This window comes from Dicentrarchus labrax, unplaced genomic scaffold (genome assembly GCF_905237075.1).
Source record: "Dicentrarchus labrax unplaced genomic scaffold, dlabrax2021, whole genome shotgun sequence".
In the NCBI taxonomy this organism is placed as follows: Eukaryota; Metazoa; Chordata; class Actinopteri; family Moronidae; genus Dicentrarchus; species Dicentrarchus labrax.
Genome location: NW_026136704.1, coordinates 6,590,861 through 6,610,706, shown reverse-complemented (window position 1 = coordinate 6,610,706; position 19,846 = coordinate 6,590,861). Strand labels below are relative to the sequence as shown.

General features: G+C 39.6%; 1 protein-coding gene across 3 annotated transcripts; it reads right to left on the bottom strand.

The window, feature by feature from the left end:
• Nucleotides 1–1,503: 1,503 nt before the first annotated feature.
• zbtb44 (zinc finger and BTB domain containing 44) lies at nucleotides 1,504–19,151 on the bottom strand. 3 transcript variants are annotated; one of them, XM_051397451.1, is made up of 6 exons: nucleotides 18,873–19,151; nucleotides 14,695–15,798; nucleotides 13,456–13,540; nucleotides 12,254–12,405; nucleotides 8,849–9,149; nucleotides 1,504–5,600 (listed from the first exon to the last, which is right to left on the bottom strand). In XM_051397451.1, exons 2-6 carry the CDS (start codon nucleotides 15,758–15,760, stop codon nucleotides 5,192–5,194), a joined length of 2,013 nt encoding a protein of 670 aa, XP_051253411.1. In that variant the 5' UTR covers nucleotides 15,761–15,798; nucleotides 18,873–19,151; the 3' UTR covers nucleotides 1,504–5,191. The 3 variants fall into 3 exon arrangements, with proteins under 3 accessions (XP_051253411.1, XP_051253410.1, XP_051253412.1); XM_051397450.1 differs by lacking the exon at nucleotides 18,873–19,151 and adding an exon at nucleotides 18,629–18,866; XM_051397452.1 differs by lacking the exon at nucleotides 18,873–19,151 and adding an exon at nucleotides 18,629–18,866 and having other exon boundaries at nucleotides 5,325–5,600; nucleotides 9,066–9,149.
• Between the last annotated feature and the right edge of the window lie 695 nt (nucleotides 19,152–19,846).

Below are 19,846 nucleotides of genomic sequence, written 5' to 3'. Positions count from 1 at the left end.
CAATGCAGATGTGACTCCTTTATACACTGTGTATTCTGAGCGACTTTATTGTGTTGGGCTGGTGCCTGCACGCAGAGCAGAACTTTGAAACATTGAATGCTCATAAGCATAACAGTGACGTTTTGACCACTTGAACTCCATATAGGAGCCAGTAGATATCCTCAGAACATCTGCGAGATTGCTGGTTGATCCAGACTCCAGAAGAAAATAGTCAAATTTATGGATTGTAGTGTGTCCTGGATTAGAGGTATAAAATGCAAGATGTAATCAGTGTCCCTAATTCGAATCTGGCTGGGGACATTTGTTGCATGACCTCTCTCTTGCCTCATTGCCCATCTTTTAAAGATTTTAATTACAATACACAAGATCAGCAACCACCAGGATTACCCTTGAAATGCTTTATCAAGTCATGGTTAGGTTCTGATCTGTCCTAAAGGGGGACTCCAATTTCATACATCAAATTGTGTTTACAGGTGTTGGGGGGCACTACTGCACATGTGAAACAAAGTTGTATAAAGCCTTTTGTGTCTCCAGAAGGAGCTGTTTAGTAAAGTGATGTCCCTTGAGTCAGCACCAGTTGACTACAAGTCTGAAAATGAAACAAATCTGTGGGTCTTACTAGAGTTCTGTAATTGTCCTTACCTCTGCTTGAGGCTACATTAGCCACTGCTAGCACAACACACCCTAAAGTTTCTGACCAAACTGTCAGCAGTCAAGTTACATTTTGGGTAATAGGCGGCTGCATATATGAGAAAAAAAACACCTAACCCTAAAAAACAAAAGGTTTCTCAGCTGTTTTTTCTAGTATTAGGTGTCCTTAATAACATACTAAAAGTTTACCAAAGTTTGACCACTAGAAAGGTGTAATTTTCAAGATGGCGTCCAAGATGGGCAGGAAGCCCCTTAAATATCCTAACTCCTTCATTATTTGACCTAGCCAAGTCATCTTGGTGTAATTTTTTAGGGTCAAGCCATATTTGCAGCTGACTTTAATGTAGGCACCAGGTTTTGATGAGGAAGAAGACTGTGTGGAATAAAATAGAGATCGCTTTCTGGATGTGCTGTATCAATTCTGATCCTTATAGGAGTGTAATGCTAAATCAGTGGCGGACCACTAATACAACACAGCCATTGCTTTATGATGATGTAGAGCAGTGGTTGTCAACCTTTTAGAGTCATGAACACCCAGATTAATCAGGTTGGTGTTCACGAGACACCAGTTAACTATCTTCAAGCCTCCAACCCACAAGGTCTTTAAATCTTTCTCTGCTCTGATTGGTTGTTTTCATCCAGGGCCCATAGATTCTTGCAAATGCCATTAGGAGCGCTAGAACGAGCCAGAGGAACACGATTTTTTCACAGATTATCTGTCTCATATACGACTTTCAGGATATAGTGAAAGTTTCAGCAAGTATGACGAAACGTTATTTAGAGAAAATTGAGCTACTGCAGCTTTAAGTTAAGCAAACTCATAAAACAGTGAGAAAAACAACTTCAGACAAGTTTTATACTTATTCTGACTTAGGTTTTTTTTATTTACATTTCATACTTTTACAAAAACAACTCTTTTTTTAATAACAGGACTGCAAAGCCAGAACACTAGCAAAGATTCAGAACAACCATAAACTCTAAAATACAGAGTGGTCTCGTCAGTTTTTAACAGCCAACTGTGGAATATGATCCAGTTAAAACACTCAACACCACAAACGTCAGTTCTCCCTATACAATGTGCAGGTTGTTTTACTATCTGGGATGTTTTTGTACAGTTTCTCCAAACTACAGTTTAAATACAGTATCAAAGACACAAAATACAACATCTGTCTCAAAGCAGGTTGTAATCAAGTAGCCTACAGTATAAAGAATATGCAACATAGTATGAGTGTATATACTGTATATTTATATATATACACACACTGCAGACAGTCACAAAGTGAAGACTACCAAGGCCCCCCATACTCCCAAACTAAGCTGTTCTATTCACATTTAACAAGAATATCCAAAGATGCCATGAAACAGCAACCATAATACAAAAGTCACCAAAAATATACTGTATATGCCATTATGAAGAGCTACCATGTTTTTTTCTTGTATTTTCCAACTTTTAAATAAACCATAAGGACTGGAAAACGTATACAACATCAAGTGTACATTGAAAAGGCATGTCCTGTATATAATCAAGATATTTGAAAAACATTGCACATAAAAGGGATAACGTACAGAAAAGAAGAGGGCATGCTGAACAACAGATCAAGCTACGCTGGATGAAGAGTCATCGACAAATAAGGCCTTGACAGAATGCATCGCCAACTGAAGACATGCTCTCCAATTCACAGAACGATATGAACATGCAACTTTAGAAACAAACAGAAAGGAGCTGAATAGAACCGGTCGTTTGATATCAAAGCTTTGTTCCTTGTTTCACAGATCAAATGGGGTCCTTGCCTATTTGATTCACCTTCAGTCACATTTGAATAAAACTAAATTATACATTCTTTTTTTCTTTTTATAGAATTCACCATTCCAAAGACAAAATTAAAACTTTGAAAACAACACCTGTCCATTTATTGCACACCATTGGTTCACAAAAATATTTTGGGCACTTTGCGTTTCAACAAACAGCAGCATTTCATTATAAAAAAGTTGTTTGAATACAGACACAGAAGAACAGATGAAAAGCATGACATACAAATGGAGAATAGAAAACTTTTTTTAAATTTTGATATTGTGCAACTAGAGTTAATAGGTCCATTTACTAAGGCTAGCCTCTTAAATGCACAACATCATACAGTGTTTTAAGGGGCGAAAACAGCAGGACCCCTTTGCTAAATAGCATGGACCACTTCGAATGATTATCTCTTTCTTTTATTATGTGCAATTACTGATTGCCATGGCAAATCCCCAATGAGATAGAGAACATTTGGTCCTGTAGGAGAAAGCATGATTTGTACCCAGATAAAAAGGGCAAATGGCACAACTTTGAAAAAGTGTCTGATAGGATGGCACAGGCTGACACAAGCTCTTATTAAGACAGCTCTCAGTGAGTTTCAATGATCGGGACAGGGTAATATTGATGGCCTCATCGCAGCAATATTCATCTTTACATTTACAATCAACCCTGTACATGAGGTCTTACATCCTGCTGTGATAATCCTTAATGTCGGCTGTTTGTACTACTTTCAGGGGGCAACAGAAAATAAAAACTGAACCAAGATACCCAGTCACAGTCAGTAGCATTCAACTCATGGATTATTACCATGGGTATCATTATCTTCTCAAAATACAGGCACAACAATGTCCAAGGACACAATTACAACCATGTTGGCACAATGCAGGTAACAGGAGCTGGAGGTTTGACCCAAAATCAGCATTTAAAAAAGTAAATGAAATTAGTAACATCAACTGCTGAACTGTGTTATCAGTTTAAAGTGAAGGATACGCTCTTAACACAATATATTTAAGATATCATTTATAATGATTTATCTCACAGTATTTGCATTCACACATTAGCATGTTCCTGTTGCTTCTAAAGCAATATTATCACCAACAACAGCCTTGTAATCTGTTCTGACTGAAAACAGGCCATCACAGATAGCCACCATAATCTTTGCATCACTTTCTGCTTTCCCGGCTGCAGACGCACAGTCATATCTTACATTGTAGTCAGGGAAACTTCCACTGCGTAGTTCTTCCCTTTGCTTTCACTTAGGTAAAGAAAACAAAAACAGAATGCTGGTGGTTAATCCACACTTATTGGGTAACATAATATTCTTGGTTTATCACCCACACACAATGTCACACGAGGAAAGAACTGAAAAGACAATCATGTTGTACCTAAGTGAAACACTTCATGCAATATCCTAGAACATCAGCAGTGTACCTGTTGGTAAATCATGACGACCAAAATTTGAAATCCATGTCAGATATCAATATTATAAACACAAACTGACTTTAAAACCGACAAGCAGGCCTTAACTTCAACGGGGGGTAAATGCTACATTACCATGTCTTAGAGCCCATTTGGGAGCGTAACACTGCAGTTGACGGAAAACCTTGCAACTCCAAATTTGACGTTTTTGTTTTCCATAACTTTCAGTCTTATTTTTGCCATTTATTTGGTTGGATTTGACCCCGAAAGATGCATCAGTGCTGATCCAAGTTTTCCTAAACTCCAAGAGTTTAGTTTTTTGGAGATGCGAGGTTAGATTTAACAACAGTGTTCTTTCAAAATAAAGATACAAATAACTTGTAACCGGTCAAAAATATTACATACTGCACAAACGTCTTAAGGGAATACTCTGTCAATATAATTTCAAGTTTTAAACATGTAAAATGAAATGTACTGTGTTCATATAGATAAAAAGAAATGCACATACACACACCTGACATATCATATTTCACAACAACCAACATACACAGCATTCAAATAGTAAAACTACAGTACAAGCTATTGCAATATAGATATTGACATTTAACAGTTTGCCTATAGCGACGGCACTGAAGGAATAACACAGTCTCAGCCCATACAAACTAGCATTATCACTACAAATGAAATACAATGTTTTTTTTTCTTTAGCTCAGTTTGCAAAGACTTGATTTGTCACTGCTGGCAAAGTCAAGATCTCTTCTTGCTCTACACGTTGCTTTGTTAAAATGGGAACTCTCAGGCACTTTCCAAAAGTAGGGCAAGGCTTGTACTGAACAGACCTCAAATTGGCTAAGACAGAAAGGACTTTAGCTTGTGCTGCATTCACGTCATATGGGAAAAACCAACCTTCCTAAAAAATACTCTTTAAAAATACTGTTCATTTAATAAATACTACTTTGAAATTCAGGAGTGGCGGTGGACTGAATCCAGATTTTATGATCTGATCAAGGAAATTGCTTCAGTTTAGGAAAATTCAATTATCACTGCAAAGAAAAACAAAATAAGTATCATTTACTTTGCTGGATTTGGTTTGGTGTAAAACATGAACTCAAATAAGTGCATCTGCGTTGAGAGTGGAAAAACATCATCAAGGCAACTGAAGTCTTCAGAAAACTTCAATCACGGCATCTTGACGGCTTCACATGATGAGGTTTCAACATGTGCCCGTGTCCAAGTTGTCCCTTTTAGCCTCTGCGGCGTCTCAACAGATATTCCCATATGACATGACTGCAAAATAAGACATGATGGCCAAGTAGAGGGCTTGAATCACTCTATGGTAATGGAAGCCAGCTCCTTGGCCTGGGCATGCTGCTGCTGCTGCTCCTCTTCAAGCACCTCTGGGGAACTGCCTCCTACACTGTTGTCCATCTTGGTCTCCTCCGTCATGACTGCCGTCTCATCGGCGTCCATCTTGAGGGAGGCTGGGGCTTCCAGGGGATCCAGGGGCTCGGGTGAAAGGAAGCCGGAGGAATTCTCGCAATTCTGGGTAGAGGAGGAGACCTGGGAGATGACGGGCATCTGGACTGAGGAGGAGGACGAGGCCGCAGTGGTGGTAGAGGTGGAGGTGCTGCCCGGGTAGACAGGGTGATGTTGGGACTCCTCTAGCTCATACTGGACTCCCAGCGCCTCCTCCTCCTCCTGTACCTGGCTCAGGTAGTCGGGCACGAGGAAATCACTGCAAAGACGAAGACAATGGTTTCAATGTCCTTTCATTTGCTACCTTGTCACAATTTAAACTGTATATTTTGACAATTTAAAAGATATTATATTCACAAATATGCAGTCTCAGGTTAAAGGGATAGTTCGGGTATTTAGAAGTGGGGTTGTATAAGCTACTCATGCACAGTCAGTGTGTCACCTCCAGTAAATGGTGGTCAGTGTGCCCCCAGTTTGGAGAAGCAGACAGGAGTCCCAGCACAGAAGCAGAGTAATGCCCTGCTGTGGATGGGGGCTGCAGAAACATGTATTTTAGCCACATAAAAAAATCAATATCTGTTTAAGTGTATACTATATTAAGAATATTTTCACAGCTTTACCTCACCGTCAGACATCTTTTTCTTTGACACCAACCGTAGAACTGTATTCCTACGCATGAGCTGAACTCTGCCACGTAGTTTATTATGCCAGTGATCGACTACAAGGATGCACCTTTGAAATCTTTAGAAACATGAAGTTTGATTTTATTTCATTTGACCCAAACAGCTAATTGGTGCAGTTCTTTGCTTAATGCCAGAGAAGAAGGATGTCTGACAGCAAGGTAAAGCAGTGAAAACATTCTTAATATAGCATACACTTAAATAGATATTGATTTATTTACTTTTTTAGAGGTTAATCATTTTTCTGCAGCCCCTGTCCACAGCAGTACAGTGCTGTGCTGGGACTCCTGTCTGCTTCTCCAAACTGGGGGCACACTGACCACCCTTTACTGCAGGTAATACACTGACTATGGACTTAAAAAAACTATGATTTTGGAACTATGTGCTTAATGTCTTCAGAAAACCCCCCCCAAAAAACAGATTTAGACTTTGTATTTAGTGACTAGAGGATATGAATACTAGGGACAGTATACGATATTTTTGCATATTGTGATAATCCTCACGATATTCATGTCTCAATCGCTAATATACAGAATGTAAGGCAAAGGGATTCCAGGAGGTTTTTGTGCCATTTTAAGAATTTTAAACATATTTTGATGATTATCGAGATAATATAGTGAACTGCAGTTATTTGGGGATAATCGTGACATAAAATGTTTATATTATACAATTCGTAGTCAATACAAATGCATCGCATTGCATAATGCCTAATTAGAAAAAGGTACATGGATATACAAGAATTAGTGCGTGTCGACACCAATATGGCTGCTGTCTCAACTCTGTGATGAAATTCTATACGCAAACGTATTCCCAGTCTAGCTTGGTCAGTCTAGCTTGGTCTCACTTGTCATGTGATAATACCATATTTCAATCCCTATGACAGAAAATGTGTGAGTGCACAGACTGACTTTGATTGTAAACTAGATTTATCAGAGTTCCCTGTCCTGCAGCATACATGTACAGACTATCAAACAGTGGGAAATGGAGCTCAGTATCCAGAATAAATAGTTAAGTACGAGTCTAACTGTCCTCTGTGGCACCGATGACAGCCGAATCTGACAAACTGCTCTGCAAATCAGCAACTTAGAAAAAAAATACAGAGTAGTTAACATATCTTTTTATGTGAAGACTGAGGATGGGAGTTAAGAGTCTAACTGGATTGCCAGAGAATTTTCCACACTGTTATGATCTCAGGCGTAGACCTTCTACTATAAAACCTTTGAGGAGTCAATGGCCCGTTTGAGTCCTGCCGACCTGTGAGGGCTTGAGTTGATTAAGAAGTGGAAAAGTCTGGGAAATAAAAACACTCCTCGACTTTATAAAGACACTGTGTTCTGACTTTCACGAGGCTTTGTGGGCTGAGCTGCTGATAAAAACAAACAACCCACTCCGTTTGGTTAAGGAAAATCCATTCATATAGCAACAAATAGAGATGACAAAATGATTTAAGTTGTGTTTTGCAGCTATTGTATGACTATTGTTTTAAAGGTGTAACTCTCATGAGCAAAGAGTATGAGTATAAAATGAGTGATTTAAACAACCCTGGTGTTATCTATGGTCTTTTATAACACTGTACAGTTGAGTTCTACAACTGGCAGTTGTATTCAGAAAACTTAACTCACTTAATTCTGTCTACTCGATAACACATATCTTCACATCTCTGGCATTTTGTCAATAAACAGAGCCGACTCGGACTTGCCATCTCCTCTTAATGATGACTGTTAAAGGAATAGTTCAACATTTTGGGAAATGCGTTCATTCACTTTCTTCCTGAGAGATAGATGATCGATACCACGCTCATGTCAGTAACGGAAATATCAGTCCCAGTCTTGCAATCGCAACAATTTATGCAAATTCAGCCAATCCCTGTTAATTCTGTGCAACCTTGCAATTTTGTACAATCAGTGCAACTTTTCCACAAATTTGACAACTCACTGTAGTTTCCCACAAGTTTTCACCAATCATTGCAGTCCCAAAACGTTGAGCCACACGTCACCAAACTAGCGATTTTATTCTCACTGGAACAAGTTGCCGTTCATTTTTAATTTTTAATGAATTATAAAAAAGTCAAGTATTTTTTGCTACTTTCACTTTCACATGCAAAATAACTGCAAAACAATGGCTTAAAGACATCACAACATGCATCGAATTTTTTCAGAATAGCTGCTGTGAAATCAGGCATTTTAGGCCGCAACAATAACTAAAAAATCCTGGAAGAACTGAAATATGAAGCTACAGTCAACAGCCAGTTAGCTTAGCTTTGCATAATTGGTCCCAGCCAGGATATAGTCCTGTTTTTAGTCCTGCTCATCATAACCCGCAGTAAAGAGTGAATTAGCATTTTTTAATTGTTTAACCTGTAAAGACATGGCAAACAAAACATAATGTGTTAATTAGTGAGTTTAAGAGGATCTGGTAGGTATATTCTGTGACGTTTGAACAGAGACGGGCCAGCTCTTTTTCCAGTCTTAATGCTAAGCTAAGATAACTGGCTGCTGGCTGCAGCCACATACTCACAGAACAAAGAGTGGTATCAATCTTCTAATTTAAACTCATGGGAAGAAAATGAACAACCACATTTTCCAAAATGTCAAACTATTCTTTTAAACAAGTGAAATTAAAACTCCCCACTAAATACAGTCAAATACTTCAGGTACACTTGATCTGGGCATTCAAATCAACTGCAATCATCTCAAAAACAGTAGTAGTCATAAAAGGAAAAAAACGATCAAATGAACCTCAGGTATTAGAATCTAAACTGAAGTTATTTTCTGATCCAGGTGAGATCTGAGTAAATGATGGGGGTCAGCGCCCCCAGACTCCTCACCTGCTCTGGAAGTAGTTTGCTAGTTCGGATGCCTCATGGTTCAGACTCCTCAGGTGTACAATTAAATTGCCAGAGTTGGTGAACATGGCCCCGCACGTTTTGCACTCGTAAATCCGCGGCTTGCGGATTATGTGTCGGGAGACCCTCATGTGGTGCTTATATTCACCGAAGGACGTGAATGTGGCGCTACAAATCTGGCACCGGAAACAGCGTTTACCTTCGTGCTTCAGCCGATGCATCTTTAGGGAGTAGGCCCGTGTGAACTTTTTCCCACAGCGGTCACACTGGAAAGGCTTAATGCCTGAGGGAGGAAGAAAAAATAAAGTTCAGCCGATCTGTACATCAGCATCAAGTGTTACTATCGGAGTGTGGCTGAGCTGAGCTGAGCTGAGGTGAGGTGAGGTAAGGGGGGGGGTAATGACTACATCTTACCACAGAGTCAGCCGTAACTGTTTTCCAAATCACAGTTTCCCAGAATGCCCGGAACAAAAAGCCATTTATTCATCACTAAGCTATAGGAAAGTACAGCAACCCAAGATCATTTAACCTTTTATTTAGATTTCCACTAGATACTGTGCTAATGATAATAACAACTCTCTATGTATGACTTTTGGTGGATTCCATCTCACTTTTTAACTAAATCTAAAATGTAAATACACAGGTATTTGTTAAGCTCCAACTCTAATGAATCTCTTATTAAATAGTGTAATGTATGCAATCATTAAGCTAAATAGTGAATATGTAATCTCTTTGGTAAAATTTGAGTCTTAGCTCTTTGAATATCAATCTTTGAACTTTGGCTCTTGTTTCTCTGACAAACTACCTACCAAAACAGATTCAATGAGGGACTCAAAAGAAATTACTTTTTTCACACTACTTTTTGAAAGACAAAATACATATTTACATATTTTGTAGCCGTACCATTGGGGGGTTAACGGTACGTGTAATCATCCTGAACCCTTCGGGACTGGAAGTTTGGTTTGGTATGTGACTTCCTTGGTTCCGTATGCCCTGTGACCCAAACAATTACTGTCAAAACAGTCTATTTATGTCTGCTACTTGCAAACGTGGATTGGAAATTCTAGAGCAAGTAGCATGCTAGTCGGCGTAGCCTTGTTAACCAAGTTAACCAAGCTCATGTAGTGTCCCTGCCATCAAAATGGCAAATACAAATGAGAGACAAGTGCTGGAGGATCCCCCCATGATGATTAAGATTCACTGTATAGGAGCATTATGGTTTCCCAGTTAGTTACAGTGAAAATGGACAACGATTAGTGTCAAACCGTATGCTGACACTGTTCAGCTTAGGTAAGGTATGTCTGTGGATACGTCTTTAAATATTTACGACAGCATCCCCCAAATGTGTTGTGTTAGTGAAATGAGACAAAAAAAGACCAGATGGCAAATCCTACTCACATTTTGTGTACTGTTACACCACTACTTTCCATAGTGTTGCACCAGCCAATCACAGTCATGTTGAGTGAATCACACTGACTCGTGCTTTACTTTGTTTTTCACGAAGAAACAACTCTGAACCCTCCCATCATTTTACACAGCAGAGGAAAGATATTCACTTCTCAGTAAATGTGACTAATTTTATTATGAATGATATGATTGGCACTCCACTTCTAGTAATTTCACTGCCATTTAAAGGAAATATACACATAAAAAAAACTACCCATATATACTTACACGTTTCCCACATTTTGTTATGTAGGCCTTGCTAATTGTATATCCATCGATCTACCTATCCATCTGGATGTTCTCTCTGACCTTTCTTTTTGTGTGGTTACAATCCATACCAGACTAATTAAACCGCCAGAGTTACTGGGAACTGTTGGTAGTTAAGCAATATTTTATTTGCCAACCATAGGCCTATGTTCCTACACCAAGTTGAGAAGTTTGCTGAGTTATGTAGATTTCATGGCTTGTGTTTTGCTCTGATGTGCATTTCAAACTGGCTGGCCCTGTATAACCAGGTTTGTATCTTAATAAATCATAACAATCAATGTTATTTTCCACAGATAAGACTGGAGTCTGTAGATTTACCTGCTCCATGCTGTCCTTCTACTGAGCCAATAGCCACTACATTGATAACTTAAAGGATGGATCCCAACTGATTCCACATAAAAGGTTGCTTCTGGGTTGTCCATATTCTTAGTCATTTTTTCATGTTTCTTCGATTAGACATTCAAGCCTTGCCTTCCTATATAATTGTTGAGGTTTAAAATATCGAGTATAGAAAGAAGCCTTTGACAAAGAAGTGACAAAATCAGATATGTTGTAGATGTTTTAAATGACTAAAATACTACTTCTGTCAAACTCAAACTGTAAGTGCATTGTAAGAGTTTTCAAATGTAAAAATACTTTTAAATTTTGGAACACTTTTCCAGAGGAATAACAATACACCAACTATGAACAAAATGGCCAATACAAGCAAAGCTAAGAAGTATATATCAACAAGGTTTGGATTTTGTGCCCTTTCAATCCCAGGATATTTGCTCAGCTACAAAACCTACTTGGCATTGTTTCACAAACTCACTCAGTTGTCTGATGTCACAAAACATTTTAAATGCAAGATTAAATCCAACAGTGTTGTAATAGGAGTAAAGAACGCCAACATGGTAATTGTACAATTTCTACATGATCTAAAAATAAGCGAGGACAGAACATCCAAAACATCATGCTTTCAAAAAGTTCCTCTGAATATGCAAGACAAAGATAAATGGTTTTCACCCTGTTGGAGATTTTTTTCTCCTTTTATTTAAAACATTGACTATGAATGTAATTTGCCTTTTTACACCAATAAACATAACAACAAAGAAATATTTCATGTGTGATCTAAATAACTCCAACACATTTTCACTATGATGCACCTTAAAGGGTTCTACACAGCACAGTGGTGCTTACAGGTGTTGGGGAGCACTACATGAGTGAAAAAAGTTTTATAAAGCCTACAGGAACTGCACAAAGTCTGATAAATGTCCTCAAGTGATGTCACTTGAGTCAGTATGAGTGGGGCTGAAGACTTAAGTCTGAAAATGAAAAGAATCTCTGACCCAACTGACAGCAGTTGAGTTGCATTGTGGGTAATGTGGGCCCCAGCTTTTGACAAAGAGAAATAATGCATGGAACTGATTTTGAATTGAATCTATTTTTCTAACTAACAAGTCCAATAATATTATTAGGGTGTAATGCCAAGAGCACTCCCACTTTGCCAGTTGTTCTCAGAACTTATATTATACCCGATAGACCAAAAAGATCAACCGATTCAACATTTTATTCAACAGTCTGTTTCTCTCAATCAGTGGGAAAAAAAGCTTAATTACATTGACATTCCAAAGCTCAATAGGTAAAGCTTTATTCAATCTGAAGTTCACGTTCATTTTCCCCCATTTCACGTACCGGAGTGTATGAGCATATGCTGCTTCAGGTTTTGAATGCGCGTGAATCTGACTCCGCAGGTTGGACATTGGAAGGGCCTGTCGGGGCCATTGGTGCCAGGCCTGGCTGAGGGGCTGATATAGAGGTGGTATGGGTACTGAATACCTTCTAATCTGAAACACAAAGAGGAGAAACGTCAAAGCTTGCATGTTCTCTTATCAAGTGTAAACCTATCGTGGCGTCATCCATTGGTTTGTGGAGCCTCCAGTTCGCCGTTTTGGCCTCCACCCTGACAGTTAGACGGTGCCAGCGTGAGCAAGCAGAACGTGATGTACTGTGAGTTGATTAGTTTGATCTGAGTTCGGTGTGTTGAGCTGGACGGACTCACTGAGAATGAGCTGTCAATTACAAGGTAGCCCCGCCCTAAAGCATACCCTGCTTTATATCTTTTCTTTATATCTCTAAATGGGACCATCATTTACTAAATGAACATCATGTTGTATGGAAGAAGACTGAAACTAGAGATTGAGACCATAAACTCATTAAGAAACTGTTTACTGAGCTCATAAATCAAGTGTCCAGTCGGCTCATTCTCCATTAAAGTGAATGGGATCGCTGTGTTATTGCAGCCAATGGAGCTCCCCCTGCTGGCTTTACAAAGAATGCAGGTTTAAGACACTTCACGTTAGCTTCACTTTTCAGACCTGGAAGCTCTGTCCATTATATATATATATATACAGCCAATGGCTCTTACTTACATTGAAAAATGAAGCTTTCCCCTATAATAATTCATAAAAACATCTATGTTGACATGTCAACAAAACAACTCTCAGACAAAATAAAATCAAACATTTTGAGAGTGTAAAAAAAGCTTGCTATGAACTATGTAAAGCAAATGGTTTAATTAAGGCAAATGTTGTTTCAGAACATTTTGTCTAACACTGAGTTGTTAGTGATGATGGTGATATGGGTCAGATTGTTTGACGATCATAGATTTCCAGACACCACGTTTGCTTGCACATAAAATTTATCACGCATGTTTATGGCTCCAGGCTCTTACAGTTCTTCATATTACAGTTCATCATGTCTTTGACATTTCAACATGACGTCTAAATTTATTATCTAAACAGGTGTGGCTCAGACACCCGGTTGTGAGGTTTATGTCTATATATTCTTTACCACTTATGACTTGCCTTGCTGCAAGTTGTAACAAATCATGATACCTTTCATCATCTTCTGCATGTCCTCCAGTGTTAGAGGTGCTCTGCATTGACGGCAAACCCTCAGACACTCCCTCATCCATAGACCCTGGAAAGGGGAAGAAAAAGAATTACTCACATGGTAGCTGTCTATTGAATTTTTTATTGACTACTTAATAAAGTCTAGAGCATGTCATCTTGGATGGGGTTAGACTAATATACTGTAGGTCTTTGAGGCCTAATCCCATATTTAAGGACTGATGCTGCTGGATTCCAATTCACTGTGCTATTCAGCAGTTTAGGAAAAAATTACGAGTGTTTCCATTTTCTTTTAATTTATGGCAGGGCAGAAAAGCCTTTCAAACGGCATTTGGGCCATCGGACAATTAAACTTTCCACTGAGACTAAAACAAATAAAACTCTTGTAGGTAGGTGGGTAGGCAGCTCTGATTGTTGTCGTCACAAAGTGACAGAGTTAATTGGGTCAGGACACAGCCTCTATCATTACAGTGATACATACACTACTACACTAAAGTGCCAATATGTGATTTACCTGTATCTTTAAGCCAATATATCCATGTACTTACTGATTAATAGTCAAGTTTTTAAATTTTTACTCAACAAATCACGCATGCATAAGTCCCGCCACTACCCTTTACGGTCTTGTGCAGCACTATGCAGTTTCTAATAACAGTGGCAGATGTAAACAACTACTGTGAATTTGTCGTCTGAATGGAATTGCAATCTTAAGATAAAAGACTGAGGCTGAGGCTAAATGTCCCAGGCAGAGTCAGCATCCCCACTAGTCCTTGCTGAAGACATGGAAGTACAGAAACAGCATTGTTCTTGCCTCGCATGGTAAAACTGAGTAGCCCTAGTTTAAGAGTGCAGAGGTAACTTGTTTGTCAGGCCAAATGGCTAGTAAATGGTCTAACTGTAATCAGCCACTCAACAGATTATCATTGTTTTTTGGCTAGTGAGTGAAGCAAATCATACTAAAACATACTTGAAATCTTTAACAGCAGATTCGAGAATGAGGAATAACCATTAAGTCTGGCAAACATAAAACTATCTGACACAATTAAGGGGGAGTTGATGGAATTTGGATACACTGTATTGGAGCCTTAAGATTTCCCGGTTAGTTACAGGGAAAACTGACAATCATCTGCCTTGTTACTGTTGCTAACTAATTATTCAACAATCATGGTTCTGTTTAGTGAGTGGACAATTATAAATGCTGTTAGGTAAGGAGAATAGCACCACCTATAGAAGAGGACTGTGGACTGATGAGGAGCTCCTCCTGGACCTGCTCACTCCCTGGCACCGTCTGTTGGTCACTCAGCGAGCTCTGGGAGGCACTGACTGGCTGCGAGGATGCTTCTTGGACCTCCTCGTCACTGAGACGCTCCACCTTCACTCTCACATCTTCCTCCTCTGCCGGCACTGGTGACGAGACTGCCTTGGAGCTCTCACACGTTAGGAAGTCACTGAGCCGCCGGCCAACTACAACCTCTGAGGTCCCTGGGGTGCCCTGCTCTAAACAACGAGGGCTCTCCGGGAGCTTTGATTTGTCTGAATGGAACCTCCGGTCGATACCGAATGGGAAAGTCCATGGGAAGGCCAGGGAAGACTCCACAGGTTGGGCTGTGCTGTCTGAGAATGAAGGGGATGGGTTGGGGATCTGAGGGGAGGTGGTGACCATCTGTGTAGTGCATTTGAGCGGACTCTCGGGTGATGCCATTGTCACAAAGCTTTTACGTTTTCGTCGCGATTCGCGGCATATAGGAACATTTCTCTCCATCACGCTGCAGTCAGACGACACAGGTGACACGCTGCCGTCCAATGGTGTCAGGGCACAGTTTGATGAGGCGCTCTCTGGTGCTGATTCGTGCGGTTTATCTCCCGTCAAGTTGTTGTTGTTGTTGCTGTTACCTGGGCTCCACAGAATACTGGACTTCATGAACTCCGAACATGTGCTGGCCACAGCAAACATCTGCATGTAACTTGCAGCTGCCAGAACGTCGATGATATTCTCCGTGCTAATGGATAGGGTAGACGTGTAGGCATATTCCAACAGAGGAGCGAAGCCACTGACGGTCACATGATGAAGGTCCAACACAAACTTGTCCTCCTCCTCAGACCGGCCCACCAGTTTGGAGCGGAAGAATTCACTGCAGCAGGCCAGGACCACTTTGTGGGCCAGGAAGAGCTTGTCTTGGACCCGGATGGTGACATCACATAAGTGACCCTCGTTGCGTAAAGCGTTGAGCTTCTCCAGCATCTCCTGGCTGTGGGAGGTCGAGCTGTGGGTGAAGGTTTTGACCCCCATGTTGGAGTCAGTTTCTGACTGTGTACAGGAAATGCCTCCTGCAGAAAAATGGAGAAAAAACAAAACCCTTCAGTTTGCACAAAACTAAACCACATGAGCTGTATGTCAGGAGGAAAAGAAAGAAAGTAGATCAGTGTTAACAAAAATATTTTTCTACGCTTTGTTATTCTTTTGTGTCAAGTTCTTTACACCATTATAGTTTGTATATAGCAATGTCAATGTGTCTAATGATTACCTAACTAAACAAAATCCAGCCCTAGCAGATAAAGAATCAGGTGTGAAATAACAAATGTCACAGTGGACTCCTCCTCTCCATTAGAAATTAAGAAGCACAAAGACAGAATGAGATGTCACATATCACTCTGCAAGACTGGATGAAAAGAGGCATGTGCATTGTGGAAAGCAGTGGGTGTAGGTAGAGAAATACTAAGGTGCTCTGTGAGAGGAAGGCAAGGCAAGGGGGGGTGAAAGCAGGGTAAGGAGCACAGAGGACAAAATGCCAAGTTACGTAACAACAATCAAAGCAGATGCGCAGCGATGCGAGCCAGACCCATGTGGAGGCCAGTGCACTACAGGATGCTCAGCAGCTGTCTGCGAGACATGTGGATTCTCTGAGGCATGAGATTTTCCATCAAACAAAAGCTCAAGTAAAGGGGCTCTCGCAGGGAGAGCGCACTCCCCTTTACACACACACAGACCAAAGGAAAATACTCTTGGGCTATGTTGGCCCAGTAAAGGCAAAATGAATTATAGACCTGGGCTGTGGAGGTGCAACAGGAGAGTGCCTAGGCTGCACCAGCAAACAGGGTTACAAGAAAAGAGCTTTAATTCCACCATGGGGTTCTCTCAAGGCTAAAATATCTCCTGTAGGAGAACTATTTAGCTACATGATCTCTATTCAGTTGTTCCTGACAAAGAGGAATGTTCATGCAGAGTACATGAACTTGAAGGAGAAGTGATGCAAATTAAATACGGTCTGATGTTTAAAAAAATATACTAATGTACCCTCTGGCATTTGTCTTTAAGAAAGGATACATACTACAAAATTCTGTTTGACATTCTACAAAAATGTCAAACTTTTTAGAGCTGCAACAATTATTTTCATTATCAATTAATCCATCAATCATTTTCTCGATTAATCAGTTAGTGGTTTGGTCCATAAAATGTCTGAGCCTGAGGTGGCGTCCTAAAATGTTTGTTTTGTCCACAACCCAAATATATTCAGTGTATTGTAAAAGAGGAATAAAGAAACCAGAAAATATTCACATTTTAGAAGCTGAAATCAGACAATTTCGACATTTTTGAAAATGATTAATTGATTACCAAAATAGTTAGCGATTAATTTAATAGTTGACAACTAATCTTTTAATCAACTAACTGCTGCAGCTCTCAAGTAAAAACAAATATACTTTGCATTGCTTTTTTTTTTTTAAATTAGTGACTAATAACTTACGACAGTATCAACACGTCACCAGTATGAGCCGGTAAAGGCTTTAATATGAAATACAAAAATACAGCCCGAAATTAACTGCAGAAATGACAGGTCGATAAGACAATGCTTGAATTATGCGCACTTGACGCGAGAATGCCTGCAGTGTGGAGGATTTTTGAGTGTCTGAAATGGATGTTGCTATTGCAACAACTGCTCAGAGTCGGTCACGCTTGGAGGAGCCAAATCACATTCCCTTACTGCCCATCCTAAGAGCTGTCATCCCGATCATTACGACAATTTTGTGTAGAACCAATAGAAATAGGCACCAGTGAAATAAACCTGAAAGCAGTAGTTTTCTTATTTTGTCCAGTGAATTCTGAAAAGCATTGCATCTTATGTCTGCATCTGCCTTTGGACCATCATGATAAGAGTAGGTATAATAATGTTTCCCACTACTGGAGATACTTGGTCTCTGCATCTGCAATGGACAAAAATTTGTTGGAAAATATTGGCGTATGGGCAAAAATCATACAATGACATGCTGTTCACCAAGAAAAATAATATGTGAGGATTAGCTGATTGTTTCTGTTTCACTTCATTATACAATGAACATTTTGTTTTCTTCTTTGGGTGATATAAGCCATTTGAAGACATCACTGGACCATTTGTTTTGATCAGTTATTACCATTTTATACAACTGTAGATCAGCTGATTAACCAGTGACTTTGTAACTAAGAGTCAGCAACAACAGTAAGAAAACTACTCAAATTTGGCACAAACATGATGATGGCGATAGGGCAGAGGAGGCGTAGTCTTCAATCTGGTACTTTTACTGTGTTTACATCACGTACTAGCAAGAGAACACAAGCGCTGGGCTGAAACACATTACAGAGTGCTGATAGTCAAAGTGCACCCACAATGCACAGAGGCTCTATGTCTGTACGGCGTGGGGGCTAAGTATCAAGTGAGCAAGATGTTGAACAAACATGTTTGCAACAACACTAGCTAACGGTGTCAAGCCATCACGCCAAATCAACCAAGAGATGAAAAGTAGATCCGATTTCCTGTCAAAATAAAAGACAAGTGTCCATACTGAGATGCTTTTTAGCTTGGTGTTTGATTTAAAACGAATAGAGTCGTGCTCAAACACTGCAGTGTATGAAAGTATGTTATTGGAATATCTACTCCTTTCATTGACTATTCATATTAAGATTCCATTATTACCAACAATTTGGATGGTACTTAAAGTTAAAACAAGATCGTTTAAGAAACTATCCTTCATCACTTGCAGACTGACCCGTGTTATTATAAAAAAAGTTCTGTTCCTGTACTACAACTATATTTTCCATTTCCAATGTACTGATACATACATTCAAACATTAAAATACACACAACAAACTTTTTATGAAGTAGCGAAAATAAAGAATTCAATTTACCCCATTTATTTTGAAGCCGAATAAACTTCATTTCCGGTTTGCCCGTGGATAACCCTGGACACGTCGACGTAGTTGATGTACATTAGCTAACTGTCGTTAGCAACCAAGCTAGCGCTAGCTGACACAGCACAGTACGATTAGTTGGTTCCTCTGCCTTCACCAACGCGTCAACAACAATGTAGCCGAACTAAAGGGTTCACAGCGGGGTTATTGTTATCAGACAGACTGTGCGAAGGGAATTTACCTTCTGGGAAGAGGCCCGCGATAACGGCTGGGCCTCGGGATGCGAACAGCTCAGACAGCGGTGCGCCCTGCCGCGTCCCTCCGACCACTCACATTCCCTGCGCTTCTCAGGCAGTTGTCAGCCTGCCAGCCGCCTAAACTCACACTTTAATTAACGCTCACATGAATTCACATCACAACAGGCTGAAGTTAAAAGTTCTCCAGGTGCTGTTTTCATTCCTTTGTGCTCCCCGCTGTCCTTTCTGCGCTGTATTTGTATCCCCACAATGCAACGCGCATCTCTCACAGTACTGTACTGTAAGAAGCAGGAAGTGTCACATCTAGCAACAACACAGTGCTCAGGAATTCCCACTGTTTATATTTATTACCATACAGCTTATGTGGCCTTCTGTTAACTGTTAATATAATCATAACATGCACCAATGTGTTATGTGCTGTGAATATATTGGTTTTCTTCATATTTTATGTATATTATATTCTATTATTATATTTCTTATCTATTTAGACTTTTGGAAAATATTATTTTACACCTACCTCAGTTCTTAGGGACATGAGGACGTACAATGTGTTCATACTGCCCCACATCCTTTTTTTTTCCTACTTTCTTTTTATTATTCATTTTAATGTTTTAGATGTTTTCAAGTGTCTTCAATACTTTTACTTTTTGCTGAAAATAAACCAAAACAATTCTTCACATGACCGTGTTCCCTATTTTTTAGTTCCTATTTTATATTTCTCAGTGTCAGACACAGAAAGACTTCCCCCAGCTCAAATTCGCAGTAATGGAAATAGATTTCTGTCCCTGACAAAACATGATATGTTGTATTTTATAAATATATTAAAATGTTGTCAATAATTGGAGACAAACCTAATTCTGATGATACTATGGGCCTGTTGGTATTGTATTTCTAACCCATTATGATTTTCACATCAGCTCAGTCAGCTGTGAATTGAATAAGACTTCCATTAAAAGTA

Bases quoted from the DNA above. Each gene is read 5' to 3' on its own strand.
- zbtb44 (XM_051397450.1), bottom strand. From the start codon at position 18,659: ATGAAGTTTATTCGGCTTCAAAATAAATGGG. The intron at 15,799-18,628 runs GTAAATTGAATT...ATTTTTCTGCAG, and splicing joins TCGGCTTCAAAATAAATGGG to GAGGCATTTCCTGTACACAG. The intron at 9,150-12,253 runs GTACGTGAAATG...TTCCTCCCTCAG, and splicing joins GCATATGCTCATACACTCCG to GCATTAAGCCTTTCCAGTGT.